General features: G+C 40.9%; 1 protein-coding gene across 1 annotated transcript in view; it reads left to right on the top strand.

Annotated features, from left to right (window-relative positions):
• Positions 1–9,692: 9,692 nt before the first annotated feature.
• Positions 9,693–15,497, top strand: part of GFRAL (GDNF family receptor alpha like) — a 35,542-nt gene continuing 29,737 nt past the window's right edge. Inside the window, 2 exon segments of the mRNA XM_024216482.2 lie at positions 9,693–9,714; positions 14,612–14,746. Of these exon segments, the coding sequence (XP_024072250.2) occupies positions 9,693–9,714; positions 14,612–14,746 (157 nt within the window).

Genomic DNA, 15,497 nt, shown 5'->3' with positions numbered 1-15,497 from the left:
GTTTTGCCCTGTACATTTAAAACAACCCATGAATGGCACTCCAGTGATAACACAACAGTTGGACAAAGGGATTCCTCCAAAATGACTGCTGCTTCAATTCCCAGTCTTATGGAAACTTACTTACCTCATGATGAGCTAAAGATACAGAATTCACATCTTTGCAAGACTTTTTAAAGAATATATTGCATCACACTTTGTAAATACTGTATATATTTATTTTTAATATATTCCAGATGCCATGTAACATTCTTAAATGCATCATGTAAAGAACTGAGTATTTCAAAGCAAGGAGTCATTAACATTTATTTTATGTACTAATACCATTAATGACTTTAATTTAATTGCAAAGAACACTTGCTCCTCCTATGCATTAGTGGAATTTTGGAATTACCTTTACACATGATACACAAATGCACAGTCTGGGCAATAAAATGGAGGATCTGGAATACTAGTGCAGGAGATTAAACCAGACATAGGGATTACAGAAACGTGGTGAAACAGCACCCATGACTGGTATTGAAAGGTATGTCTGTTTAGGAGAGCTAGAAATAAAGACATTGTACATCAATGTAAACTGTAAAGAAAAAAAAGTGGCAGTATAGACAAAACAGAAGCTATTTGGGTCAAAATCACTTTGGGGAAGGTTTGAAAAAGAGCTTCTGTTGGGACAGCAATAAGGGTCTGCTATAGATCCCCAGGGTCGGACTCAGATCTGGATAGTAGTATGTCTCTTTCTAATAATATTACCATTTTTGAGGATGACAATAAATATTAGAGAGGAAAACACTACTGGGAATTGTGTCATAATAGGAGACTTTATCTTTCCAGATATAGATTAGAGAATAAATGCTTCTTAATACTGGTAGGGCCCAGTTGTTCCTGGCTATGATAGATGACAGTTTTCTTCATCAAATTGTTGCCTAACCAGCAAGGGGTGATGCAATTTTAAACTTGGTTTTTGTAAGTAGTGAGGAAATCATAGATGAGATGGTCGTAGGAAATTACCGTGGACTGAGTGATCACAAGTTTAAATTAAATGCAAGGATAAATAAAACCAAGTTGTCAGCTATGTCTTTTTATTTCAAAAGGGTGACCTTTGGGAAATCCAGGGAATTAGTTAAAGAAGTCAACTGGCTTGGAATTTCTTTAAATCAGCTATACAAAAGCTATCTGTAACTTGCATCCCATGTAAGAAAAAAAAAATCAAATGGAAATACTCCAGCCCCAGCTGAACGACTAACTACCTCAAGAAGGTTAATAGGAGTAAGCAGAGAGCCTATAAGGAATGGTAAAGGGGACTAATGAGCAAAGAAAGGTACATCCTGGAGGTTAGACTATGCAGAAATTGCTAAAAGTCAAAATGTATTAGCTCTTACCAAGGAAATTAAAAATAGATCATATGAGTTTTTTAGTTACATAAATAAAAGGGGAATAAGGAAGGATGAGGTTGGGCTGCTATGAGTGAGGCTGAGGAGGTGATTCAAACTAATTTAGGTATGGCCCAAAAACTAAATAAATACTTTGCCTTGGTTTTCAATAAGCATGATAATATGGAACACGGGCATGAAGGCAGGATGGCTGGTGGAAAAGAGTATAGAAATGGAAATTACCACATCTCAGGTGGATGAAAAACTCAGTGTTATTCAGATAAAACAGATAATTTTCAACTAAGAATACTGAAAGAACTGGCACATGAAATTGCTAGTCCAATAGCAAGGATTTTTAATTAATCCATCTATTTTGGGGTAATGACTGGAGAATAGTTAACTTTATACCTATATTTAAGAAAGGGGAAAAAAGTCATTTGGTCAATTACAGACTTAACCTCATAGAATCATAGAATATCAGGGTTGGAAGGGACCTCAGGAGGTCATCTAGTCCAACCCCCTGCTCAAAGCAGGACCAATTCCCAACTAAATCATCCCAGCCAGGGCTACTGCTCAGTAGGATGCAAGACTTCAGAAGGAAAAACAATTAAAATTCATTGGGGGTAAATGGTAAAGGGGATATAAGGCAACATGGATTTACCAAATGTAGATCATGCCAGATTAACCTTTCTTTCTTTGAGAAAGTAACTGATTTTTTAGATAAGGGAAATGCAACCGAGCTAATATATTTAGACTTCAGTAGAACATTTGACATGGTACCACATGGAAAATTATTAATTAAACTAGAGAAAATGAATTATAAGGTGGATAAAAAACTGACTAAAGGGAAGAAGGCTGAAAAGTTCTGCTGAAAAGTGAACTATCAGACTGGAGGGAAGTTACTAGTGGAGTTATTCAGGACTCAGTCTTGGGACCAATCTTATTCAATACTTTTTTAATGACCTTGGCACAAAAAGTTGAAGTGTGCTAATGAAATATGCTATTTATGCAAAACTGGCAGGCATCATCAATACAAAGAAGGATCAGACAATTATACAGGAAGAATTGGGTCACCTTGAAGTCTAGAATAATAGAAATAGGATGAAAGTCAATCGTGCAAAAGGTCATGCACTGATCTAATACGAATTTCTGCTACGAAGTGGGAGTTTATGAACTGGAAGCAACAGAGGAGGAGATGGACCTGGGTGTGTGGATTGATCGCAGGATGATGATAAGCCACCGAGGTGATGGCGGCTGCAAAACAGGTAAATGCGATCCTAGGATGTAGCAGGCGAGGTATTTCCAGCAGAGAGAGGGAACGATTAATGCCATTTTACTGTACAAGGCATTTGGAATACAGTTTACAATTCTGGTCACCCATGTGCAAGAAAGATGAATTCAAACTGGAACAGGTGCAGAGAAGATGGAATGATCAGGGGAATGGAGGGCCTGTCTTATGAAAGGACAGTGGAAGAGATTGGCTTCCTTCATCTTGCAAAAAGAAGGATGAGAGAGGATATGATTGTTCTTTATAAATACATCAACAGAAAAACATCAGGGAGGGAGAAGAACTATTTAAGATAAAGGACAATGTTGGCACAAGAACCAATTGGTATGAACTGGCCATGAACAATTCAGGCTGGAAATTAGAGGATTTCTGACCACCAAAAGAGTGAGGTTCTGGAACAGCCTCCCAATAGGAGTTGTGGGGACAAACAACTTAATTAGTTTTAAGAGACAACTCAATAAATTTGAATGGGATTGTATGATCGAGTTGGTTGTGATGGTAGGGGGCAGGGTTCGGCAGCACTGGGTCATCCCTTCTGGTTTATGTCTTGTGTTCCTAAAGCTCATGCTTCAGGACTTCAGTCAGGCACCTGCAGGAGTCAGGAAGAGATTATTTTACTCCCAATGTGTTCTGCCATCTTTTTGGTTTCCTTCCTTTGAAGTATCAGGGATGGTCACAGCTAGGAAACTGGACAGGTGGGCCAGCGCTCTCAGGTGGCACCAAGCATTCTACCTCTCATGTGTTTAGCTGGCTGGTTCTTGCTTAGGGTCTAGCTAATTTTCTAGACAGAAGACATGCAGTAAATCTAATCTAGCTGGATTTAAGTAAAGTATTTGATACAGTTCCACATTTAGAAATTTTTAGTTAAATTGGAGAAGGTGGGGAATAATTTGAGAATTAAAAGGCAGATAAGGAACTGGTTAAAGGGGAGACTACAGTAGGTCATGCTGAAAGGTGAACTGTCAGGCTGGAAAGAGGATACTAGTGGAGTTCCTCTGGAATTGGTCTTGGGACCAGTTTATGTAACATTTTCATTGATGACCTTGGGACAAAAAGTGGGATTGTACTAACAAAATTTCCAGATTTCACAAAGTTGGGAGGTATTGCCAATATGCAGGAGCCTTCAATATCATATTGGAAGATTTGGACATCTTGAAAACTCGAGTAATAGAAATGGGATGAAATTTAATAGTATTTTTAGGGGCTAACAAGAATATTTGCTATAAGGAAGGGACTTAGCAGTTGGAAGTGATAGAGGAGGAGAAAGACGTTGGTGTACTGGTCGACCACAGCATGACTATGAGCAACCAATGTGACACAGTCATGAAAAGGGCTAATGCAGTCTTAAAATGCGTCAGGAGCGGTGTTTTCAGTAGAGATAGGGAAGTGATATTACCAGTATACAAGGCACTGGTGAGACCTCATCTGGAATACTGTGTGAAATTCTTGTCTCCCATGTTTAAGAAATGTGAAATCAAACTGGAACAGCTGCAGAGAGGGGGATCAGAGGAAAGGAGAACATACCTTATGACAGGGGATTTAATGAGCTTGGCTTGTTTAGCTTAACAAAACTGAGGGAAGATATGATTGCTCTCTATAGATACATCAGAGGGATAAACTCCAGGAAGGGAGAGGAGTTATTTAAGGTAAGGGCCAATGCTGACACAAGAACAAATGGATATAAACTGGACATCAATAAGTTTAGGCTTGAAATTAGACTAAGGCGTCTTAACATCAGAAGAGTGAAGCTCTGGAACAGCCTTCCTAAGGCAGTAGTGGGGACAAAAACCCTAACTTGTTTCAAGACTGAGCTTGATAAGTTTATGGAGGGGATGGCATGATTAGGTTGCCTACAATAGCATATGGCCCATCCATGACTGCAATTAGCAAATATCTCCAACAACCTAAGATTGGACACTAGATGGGGAGGATTCCAAGAGAATTCTTTCCCAGGTGTCTGGCTGATGGGTCTCATCCATATGCTCAAAATCTAACTGATCACCATATTTGGGATCAGGAAAGAATTTCCCCCAGCTCAGGTTGGCAGAGACCCTGGTGGGAGTGGGGGGTGTAGCCTTCCTCTGCAGCATGGGGCATAGGTCATTTGCTGGTTTGAACTAGAGTAAATGGTGGATTCTCTGTAACTCAAGATTTGAGGACTTCAGTAACTGAGCCACAGATTATGGACCTATTATAGGTCTGGGTTAATGAGGTTAAGTGGTGTGCAATTTGCAGGAGGTCAGACCAGATGATTATGATGGTCCGTTCTGGCCTTAAAGTCTATGAAGTCTGTGATCACCATATGCAGGGTCAGAAAGGAATTCCCACCCCTGTCAAATTAGTAGTGACTTTGGGGGTTTGGCCTTCCTCTGGAGCAGGGAGCGTGGGTCGCTTGCTGGGATTATTTGAGGTGTATCTCACTTAATCAGTTCCCTGCCATTGCAGGAGCTTCAAGCATCCGTGCACCTCAGTCCCGCTTATTCTCTGCCTGTGCACATAATAGACTGTAAAACTTTGGTCTGTTTTTGGTTGTTGGCTTTAGTGCTGGTACTGAGTGGTGTTGGGAGCCTGTGATACAGAAGAAGTCAGACTAGATGATCTGGTGGTCCCTTCTGGCTTTAAACTCAGATGTCATTTTCACATTTTTGCAATTTCTGTTCGGATTGTGATATGTACAGTTATGTTTCTAAGTATGGCTAAGTTCCTCAAACATGAACCCAAAGCACAGTATGTGATGCTTGCTTTTGCAATGTAATTCTAAATTGAGAATTTGGGGCCAGATTTTTCAAACTCGGGTGCCTAATGTTGGCAACCCAATAAAAGTGACCTGATTTTCAGAAGTGCTGACAACTCCCATGCAGGTCCAGGGAAGCTGCAAGGGCTCAGTATGCTGAAAATCAGGCTGCTTTAATTTCAGTGGCAAACTTTAGTCCACAATGTTTGAAAATACTGGCCTTTATCAGGTCTTCTGTGATCTTATGATTAAGTTTAAAATGTTGGTTGGCTTGTTTGTTTGTTTTTACAATTTGCTGTCTTTTACTACTGTTTAGGACTTAGATCTTAGTAGTAATAGAGCTGGACAGAAAAAAAAATCATGGAAATTTTTGTTTTCAGCAAAAATCAAATACCAAAACCTAAATATTTCAATTTGGAAATGCTGATGAGGTATTTCATGTGCATTGTAGCTCAGGTGCCTTTAGCTCCCATTCTCATCTCTGGGAGGAGCTCGTTGGTCTGATGTCTCCCTGCTTGGTCCTAGAAAGTAGTACATCATGACAATTGTATGCCTGCAGTGCATCATGGGAGATTTTGTCTAGCTGGGGAGCCTGGCCCATAGAGGAGAATGGGAGTATAAGACACCCAGACTACAATATCCATAAGACACCATGGCAGCATTTCAGAATCAAAATATTTCAGTTGTCAGATGAAAACTGATTTTTTTTGTTTTGTTTTATTTGGGGGCATTCAGGTTTTCAGTGAAAAGTCAAAATTGAACACAGAAAGCAGACACTTTTCACAAAAACATTCATTTTGTCAAAAACCCATTTTTCCATTGAAAAACAGGGGAAATTTTAAACCAGCCCTACTCCTGATAATCAATATTTCTAGTCATGGTTCTGAACAGAGGCACTGATAATGTGGTGCACTCACTCTCTCTCTCTCTCTCTGGGTGTGTGTGTGTATATATATATGTGTGTGAGTATTTATAAAGTGCCTATCACATTGGGCTTGGCCATCCTCTTATTTACATCAGTGCTACAATTGTGTAAATTAGTTGTCTTCAGTGCAGTTCCTCCTGATTTACACTTGCAACTCCTGAGTTACACTTGCAACTCCTGAGTTACACTTGCAACTCCACCATAACTTAAAGCCAATACATTCTCTAGCTCTTTTCTCTCCCCTCCATTCCCCCACATAGATTACAGCCTGATCGTGGGAAGTGCTGCACACTCCCAATAGATGTGAAGTGTGCTGAGCTCGTTGTGCTGCTCAGCACCTGGCAGTCCCGGAGCCCAGTAATTAACAAGTTGTTAATATTTTGATATTGCTTTATTGGATCACATTTTGCTCCAGGCAGATATGCCACTGTGTATATAGGTCTGTAATCACCAATGCCTTCAGTGGTAACATTAAACTGTAATATACAGGATACTCTTCTAAGAGTTGCTTAGGTATAGAAAACATGAGTGGCAATGTAATAAATCCAAAAAAAGATGGAAAGCTGAGAATATTTCCCTACAAACATGCTGAACTTGGAGTTTAAAACACAATTGGTAATAAAATCTCTATAAGGATAAATCAGAATGAATAGAGTGAAGAGATTAAATATAATCTGAGTTCTCAAGTGCATACAAAATGGATGAACTCTTGGTCCCATTGAAGTCAATAGGAAAATTCCCATTGATTTCGATGGGGACTGTATATCTATATCTGCTCTAGGTGTTTTCGAGCATCCTTTATCATAGCATCTGAGCACTAAATCCAATCAAAACATCATAGAACAAGCAGTATAGGAAAACAAGACTGGCCCCATGCATAGATATTGTGATTGCAACTACGTAATAAGTTTACAAATTTAGAATTTTACTTTGATGTCCTTTTGATGCATTGCCAAATGGCTATGTTGTCTGAGGATTGTTCAGCAACAAGAATGAACTAAACATGCAGCTGTGTGTATACGTCGTAATGTTCCTTTGACCTAGTCTTTTCAGGGAATACATTAAACATAGGAAGAGGAAAACATCTTTTATTTTGAACCTAGTCAACATTGGAAGAGGAAAATATCTTTTGTTGATCTCATTTCTTTACACCTGTATTCATCTACAGAAGAACAGCCCGAGCTAATGTGTTGTCAATAACATGTTTGTCTTTTTGTTTTGTACCCTAGGAAAACCTCAATTGTCTGCTCGTTAGGCCAAATTCATTCCTGGTGTAACTCCATCAAACCTCACACTGTCAGATTGGTTTTATTTGTTTATATCTGCTCATAATGCTGCCCTTTAACTCCTATTGTTCACTCCTGGTTGATAGGCCAAGAGGGATATTCCAAGATGATGAGAACTGATTTCAATCCCTAACATATGCAAATTGCTAACAGAAGATTACCAAAGACAATATTCAAGCAGGAGTGGAGGGTTGGAGGGGCTTCTACAAATTACATGATGTGAAACAAGACCCTATACTAATAATATCATATGAAAGGGCTATGGAAAACTACTCAGAGATTTTCCAAAATGTGACTAAACACAGGTAAGAACCACTTCCCCCAATCCTTCACCCCTCCAGGATAAAAATCAAATTAAAGGGCTGTGGAAGGAAGGAGCAGGAAAGTAGTAACAAAAAATGGGAAAATGAATAAAGAATGGATCAGGTTAACAAAGGGAAAAATGAGAAGACAAAAATACTAAGGGAAGGCACAAGACTTTAGCAAAGCTCTTGTGTATAGCTGTAGACTGGTCTAAGGATCTGCAGAGCCCCAGAGCTACTGGACCAGGGAAAAGAGTAAGAAACTGGGCTGTGAATTGCCTTCCTCTCTTATGCTGCAGCTATTGGGAAGATCTGGGAGCAAGCATCCAGCCTACAGCTGTCAGAGAAGGGAAATTCTGTTGTGTAGAGGATTTCAAAATATGGTTTTTGTTCTGATTCAGAACAAAATTTCCATGAAAGAAAATCCAGTGTGTGTGTGGGGGGGGGGGCGGAAATCACATTAAGCATTTGATTTAGACAGAATTGCATTCTTTGATGGAAAATGGTTCCATGAAAGTTTTTCTTACCCATTCTAATCCAATTTCTCCTGTCCCATTGTTCCAAGGGAAAATCAGGAACCTCCCAGGCATTAAAGAGCCTCTCTTAAGTATGGGGCTGGTGGTATGTGCCCAGGGACAACCCAAGAGAGCTCAGATACAAGAGCTGCCATAGCACTGGGATTAGCTGGCATGTGTTGTGCTGCATTAGATTTAAGATTGAGTTTATTTGGTGCAATAATTGGCTTTTCATTGTTAATTTATAATAATTCCAGACATTGTCTCCTTAACATCTGATATGTTGCCTGGAAGTGTATTCAGTGCATTTCAAGTTTTATCAGTACAGCACACTAGCTTAAGGGGAAACTAACCAAGCTAAATTATCATTCTTTTTCCTCTTCCTCTTTTCCAAGTCCCTTCCTTCCAGGTCGGATGTTCTTTGTGCAGATATCAAAAAAAGCAGATGTAAAGTAAAAGATGAAATCTTTATAGCCAAGCCCTAAGGTTTGCGCTACACTAGCCACCCTGGAAAAGTGTATCCCCCCACTGTGTAGAAGTCCTGTGGGCACAATACAACCGCTACACTACAACCTGCACCTTTCAATATGTGCTGCTGTGGGGGATTCCCTAATCTGCTTCTATGTCAGAGCTCAAATTGCTGCAAGTCTTTCCCTTTAGCACCTGCAGTCATTTCTTTCAGCGCCGTTCAGCATGTTTCTTTCCTAAAACTTGTTCTCTGCTAGGGACTAGTGTCAGGAGGTTCTTTTTCAAACACCACCACAGCAGAATATGCTGCTGCATCATCTTATCTAAAGCACGTGCAGCATTTGCTCCTAAGTGGCAAACGGACTTGACTTTGGTTTTCACGGTTTGCAACTGTAGAAAGTAACTTGGGCTTTTTGCATCCAAGAGCCATTTCCCTTTGCTGGATCAAGCCGCCCGCGTTATCATTGGCACAGGATTTGATCTGGTTAAAAACCCAGCCCCCACCAGCGTGTCCCTAGCGGGGGAAGAGGCGCATAGATCCAGAGGAAGGGGCAGCAAGGTGCTTAGCGATCCGCCCCCCACCCATACCTGTTGCGCTGGGCAGCTGGAGTCCAAAGGCGGCTGGGATCTCCTGGTGCGCTCTGCTGGGCTAAGCGCTGCGCCCCGAGGCCCAATCGCCGCCCTGGGCTGGCAGCCGAGCGCTGTTCCTCCACCAGCAGTGCTGAAAACAGCCTGAGACCTGAGCCGGTACCTGGCGTCCACCTGCAATCGACCCCGCTCAGCTCCTGCAGCCACGACAGCCGCACAATGAGCTCTCTCCTGTTCCTAGGTAAGTTCACCCGGTTTGTAAGTGTTTGGGAGGAGACAAAACCTGCTAACAGCCAACTTATTTCTGCAGCTCATCTGCATGCACCTACCGGTACCTCCCCTGCCCCGTCTCACCTGGATGGAGCTCACCTGCAGGCTCCCGAGCTTTCTGCATCGCGCCAGGATGCACAGCTCGCTCGTGTGCATGGCTAGCCCATGAATTAACCTCCTCCGTGGGCCTGCCTCTCACCTGTGAGGCACCCACGGGTGTATGCACCTCATTTGGGTGCATCAGCTCCCATCTGTTCATCTCATCCATATCCATCTGTTCTGTCTGCATCTCCCTTTTGTGCCTGCATCCGCCCGGGATGGTAACAGCTCACCTGTGTGCGTGGCTTGCCTTTAGAAGGGAGAAGATTTGCTCTCTTGTAAAAAGTAGTTTTACCTTTGTATTCCAAAGTCCTCACTCTGATTGCATGTAGTTTTTCAAACCATTATTACTGGCATCATGCCTTGTGGCTGCCTTTGAATGAAATAACATAACGTAGAATTAGCATCTTAAAAACGGGGCATGGGCTCGAACTGAACACAGAGATGTGTTTTTCCCTGGCTCGTATAGATTTGTATTTTATCCTTTCCAGTTTAAGAAGTCTATTCAAATTCTCTCTCTGTTGAATATGGGATTTGTGAACTATGCTACTAGCCGTCAGTGAAGTGAGCTTAATTCTCTACACACCATTATTGATGCTTCATGTGTTAGATGAATTTCCCTTTCCTGGAGCTCATGCCTGATTTGATCCCTATTTATTTATTCTTGCTGCTGCTGGAAAACTGCAAGGTGTGGCTGATGAGCAGGTGCTCACTTCACACTCAAGTGTGATCTCTAGGGCTGTACTTTGCTGAATAGGGCACCTAACAAACTTATTCAAACGAGTCCCTGGTAATATGTTCAAGTCTGTAAACACCACACAGGAACAAGAGTGTTGTTTTGTGACCTAGCATGAGCATTGATAAGAAACTCAGCCATCAAGAAGACCTGCAAATGGGATGCCTTGTCTAAACAAACAGTCACTTGTTTGCTGAGTGGACAGCATAAGTGCAGGTAGTACCATAAGAAGAGTTATTGACATTTCCCTTTGGTTTTGAATGGAAAAAGAGAAATCAATAAAGCAGGTATATAGGAAGCTGATTGAAGAGAATAAGATGAAATGTTATTCCTATACATTTAACTCTTTGTTCCTGCTCATTTTTATCCTTCATTTTCCCACTATGTTCTGCATATCAGTACTCTCAAAGCCATTAACTTTCTATTCAGCTGTTTAAAACAACATTCCAGTTAGTTACTCCTGGCCTTAGATCTACTAGCGTCAAGATTCCCGCTAACATTTTTATGTCCGCAATATACGGTACATCACTCCCTTTTGTAGCCTACCCTTACTTTTTTCGATCTGTCTAGAAGTTTGTATAGCTAACGCACTGGACCAGGATTCAGGAGATCCAGCTTCAATTTCTAGCTCTGCCAGAGATATCTTATGTGACCTTGGGCAAATAATTTAATTTCACCGTGCCTCAGTTTCCCATCTATAAGTTGGAGATGATACTATTTCCTTTCTCTTGCCCTTTGTCTGTTTAAATTGTAAGTTCTTCAGGGCATGGACAGTCTCTTACTTCATGCATGCACAATACCAGGCACAATGAAATATGAATTTTGTTTGAGGCTTCTATGTGCTACTGTAATACAAATAATATTAATTGTATTACTTGTAATCTAGCTCCAGATAGATCCCCCTCAAGTTACTAAGAGAGGAGGTTGTGGTGGGACTTTATCCCTGAATATCCAAAAAATCTGGAGTTCACTACTTACTATAACAATGACAACAGGCTGGGAAAAAGTTTAGGGAAATTAACAAAATTAGGTGGGTCTATTGCACATCAGAAAGTTACAGTTACTGGCCCTAACGTTGCATAGCACAGTGGAGTCAAGAGATAATCTAGAGCCACTGTCATGTCATTAGACATGGAGAAGCCCTGTGATAGGTTTAATGGCTTTATAGATTTTGATAAGGCAGCTCAGTTTAGTAGGAACCAGAACGGGCTGGTAACGGGCTGGATTCTGAAGGGCTAGGTCAGCAGGAGGGAGGTTAAAGATACAGTGGCCATGTTCACAGAGCTTTGGAGGCATGGAACCCAGCTGGAGTCTGAAGTCCCCCCACTCCCCACTGCAGGAGGAGCAGGGTAATGTCTGAATTGTCCATTCAGTTAGGCCCCCTTCCCAGAGAAGTTTCTGTGATCCTGATTCTCCACTGGCTTACCCCATCAAAGTGTGTGCAAAATGCTTTCAAATCAGAAGTAGGTTTAAATGCACAGGTGTAAATGACTTCACAAGCAGAAGACCATAAACAGGCCCCTGACCCACAGCTGGTATATATGGCAGTTGGGTTATCCCGCAGGGGAGGTGGTATCGTCCGCCTTGTCCCAGGGACAGGCTTGGGTTCCTTCTGGCTGAATGCAAGCTGCAGAAAGACAACTGAATGGGTGGTACCAAGCAGAGGTAGCTGTCCTGGCTATGAACTCAGATTGGATCCAGCAGCTGGGAAGGATGTACATGAATTCCTTTTCTCAATACCAGGTCTGTTAGCTTAAGGTAAATGTATGTGACGTCACTAACGAGATATTAAATATTGGTGCACCTGCCAGTGATGGCAAGTTAAATGTTAATACACTTGTAAACCCAAACATTCCCTACAGTAATAACATTGCCTCACAACACAGCACCATTTCCACAATACATGATATCAGTGCTAAACAGTAGCAGTTGTTTAAAATTGTTCTCTTATAGAACCATGTTAAATGTGTGAAAGTCATCCCAGTGCAGAGGGCCTGGGTAAGCCCCTAGAAAGCATTAATTGTCCTTTTCAGTCTTGGATTAAGGAGCACAGAGCATTCTTCGAATGCGCACATAGAATTCCATGAATGTCACTTGGAATGAACAGTAAGCTCTGATCCTCTGAGGAACTGCCAATGAAACCACTCCATGAAGTGCTCAGCTACTTGCCCAATCAGGCCCTAAATTAATGTCTGAAAGTTAATTTAACAGAAAAATTAAAATAACATTTTATCATAGTAAAGGTAGTTTTATCATAGGAATGCTGATTAAAGCGTTAACTCAGACCTGTCTCTTCTCCTCCAGCAAGGCCAATCTAATTTCCTGCTGATAAGATAAGCAACAGGAGACATTTAGATATAAGTCTCTACCATGCGACTGACACCTCAGTCTTCAGTTTTTCATGCTAGGTATGCAGTTCAAAAACAGGCTTTAAGTTCAGTATATTTGGTAACGCTGAAAAATAATTTGAAATTTTATTTTTTACCCCAAATTCATGCATTTCCCCCCCAAAATGTAAATAGAAAGAAACGTTTTATGTAATAAGAAGTACAGTGTATCATCGTTCAGTTCTACAGCTGTCAAGAAATCTTTAATATTGCTTGATATGAGTGAGTATCCTGTAGCATCTGGCTTTAGCAAACTGCAGTGGAAGTTTCAGAGTGGTAGCCGTGTTACTCTGTATCAGCAAAAACAATGAGGAGGCCTTGTGGCACCTTAGGCTACGTCTACACTACAGGGGGGGATCGATTTCAGATACGCAAATTCAGCTACGGGAATAGCGTAGCTGAATTCGACGTATCTGATCCGACTTACCCCGCTGTGAGGACGGCGGCAAATCGACTGCTGCAGCTCCCCCGTCGACGGCGCTTACTCCTACCTGGGCTGGTGGAGTACGCGTGTCGATTCAGGGATCGATTATCGTGTCCCAACGAGACGCGATAAATCAATCCCCGAGAGATCGATTTCTACCCGCCGATCCGGGCAGGTAGTGAAGACAAGCCCTTAGAGACTAATAAATTTATTTGGGCATAAGCTTTCATGGACTATAACCCACTTCAACAGATGCATGGAGTGAAAAATACAGTAAGCAGTATATATATATCAGCACATGAAAAGATGGGAGTTGCCTTACCAAGTGGGGGGTCAGTGCTAACAAGGCCAATGCTTCCACCAATTCAATTAAGGTGGAAGTGGCCTATTCTCAACAGTTGACAAGAATGGGTGAATATCAAGAAAGGGAAAATTACTTTTGTAGTGCTAACGAGGCCAATGCAATCAAGATGGACATTGCCCATTTCCAACAGTTGACAAGAACTGAATTGACCTTAATTGAATTGGCCTTGTTAGCACTGACCCCCCCACTTGGTAAGGCAACTCCTATCTTTTCATGTGCTCTGATATATATACTGCTTACTGTATTTTTCACTCTATGCATATGATGAAGTGGGTTTTAGCCCACGAAAGCTTATGCCCAAATACATTTGTTAATCTCTAAGGTGCCACAAGGACTCCTCGTTGTTTTTGCAGTGGAAGTGAAATCCAGTGTTCCTCTGACTTTAATACTTCCCTTTTACTTTAACCCTTTGTTTAAGGACTGCAATGCCCTTACATTTCTGTATTGCCATGAACTGATGAAGAAAGTGGTTCTTGAAAGCTTGTATAACATTATTTTTTTCCATTAGAGTCAGACAGAAGATCCTGGGTCAAATTCTGGGCCCACTTATGCCAACACTAATCTGAAATGGCACAACTGAATACAATGATGTTACTCTGGATTTACCCTGAGAGCTCCCATTGGATCAAACTTAAGACACTGGAGTTGTATCAGTGCAAAGTCTGCCTAATCACAATTGTTTTGTGATTGGAAAAATAATAGGAAATGTTGTATATTGCTAAGTAATAAAAAGCTACCTTGTTCATTTGTCATTACATGCAAGCTACAATAAATTGCATTGTACAATTCATAGCATGAATGCAAGGAGGCAGATGGTTACCTGTAGTACTAACTAATCATTATTATCTACTTTTACAGTATTAGTTGTATACTTCAAAAACACATCTGCTTCCCAGACCACTGACTGTCTGCACCTGAGAGAGCAATGCATTCGTGCTGCAAATGGATGTGAAAGTGTCTGGAATGTAATTGAAGATGCCTGTAATATTTCAGGTAACAGTTACAGTGTATACTGCAATGATTTTTTGATTGATATAAATACAACAACATTCTTTGCCCATATTATATCAGTTTATTTTATATCATATTCTGGTCTCACATGAGTGTAGAAGTGGAGTGACTCCACAGGTGTAAAAACTGTGCATGTGACAGCAGAATCAAAGATAATTACATGCCTAGGGATTTCAGGACCAGGCCTACAATTGTGAAGTCCTTGGTAGGGATCAAATTCTGCCCTCAGTTTCACTCATGCAAACTCATTTTCAATGCAGTGAATGAGGTTTCAGAGATCAGAATGTGAACCCGTCAACAAGTTCAATCCAAAGGGAATTTTGATACCATATAAGAGCTGAGTAAAAACTAAGTAGCGATTCCAGAATTTAGCCCTCAACGTTCTAAACTTGAGAATCATTTTCCAATAAAATACCATCTTCTGTAATTCAGCAATAATACAGTAGTACACTTCAGGCAATGTAATTGTTAGAATTTTGAAGTAATACTAGCATATGAAATAAATAAATTCTGACATGCCTGATAGAAATATGCAGAGGTGTCATATTAATGCTGTTCAGTTAACTTGCACCAACATGTCAGAATGAATCATTTCTAGGGAATGATAATACAATAAATTGCAGGTGTTGAATATGACTGATCTCCCTTCAATTGTTTAATGCATAACACAGATTTTCACCTACACGAGAGCAGGAAATCAGTCTCACTGTCTCTGCTTATTACCTTAAGGAAT

This window comes from Terrapene carolina, unplaced genomic scaffold, assembly GCF_002925995.2.
Source record: "Terrapene carolina triunguis isolate 2854851 unplaced genomic scaffold, T_m_triunguis-2.0 Scaffold42, whole genome shotgun sequence".
NCBI lineage: Eukaryota > Metazoa > Chordata > Testudines > Emydidae > Terrapene > Terrapene triunguis.
This window is presented reverse-complemented; position numbering and strand designations above follow the sequence as displayed.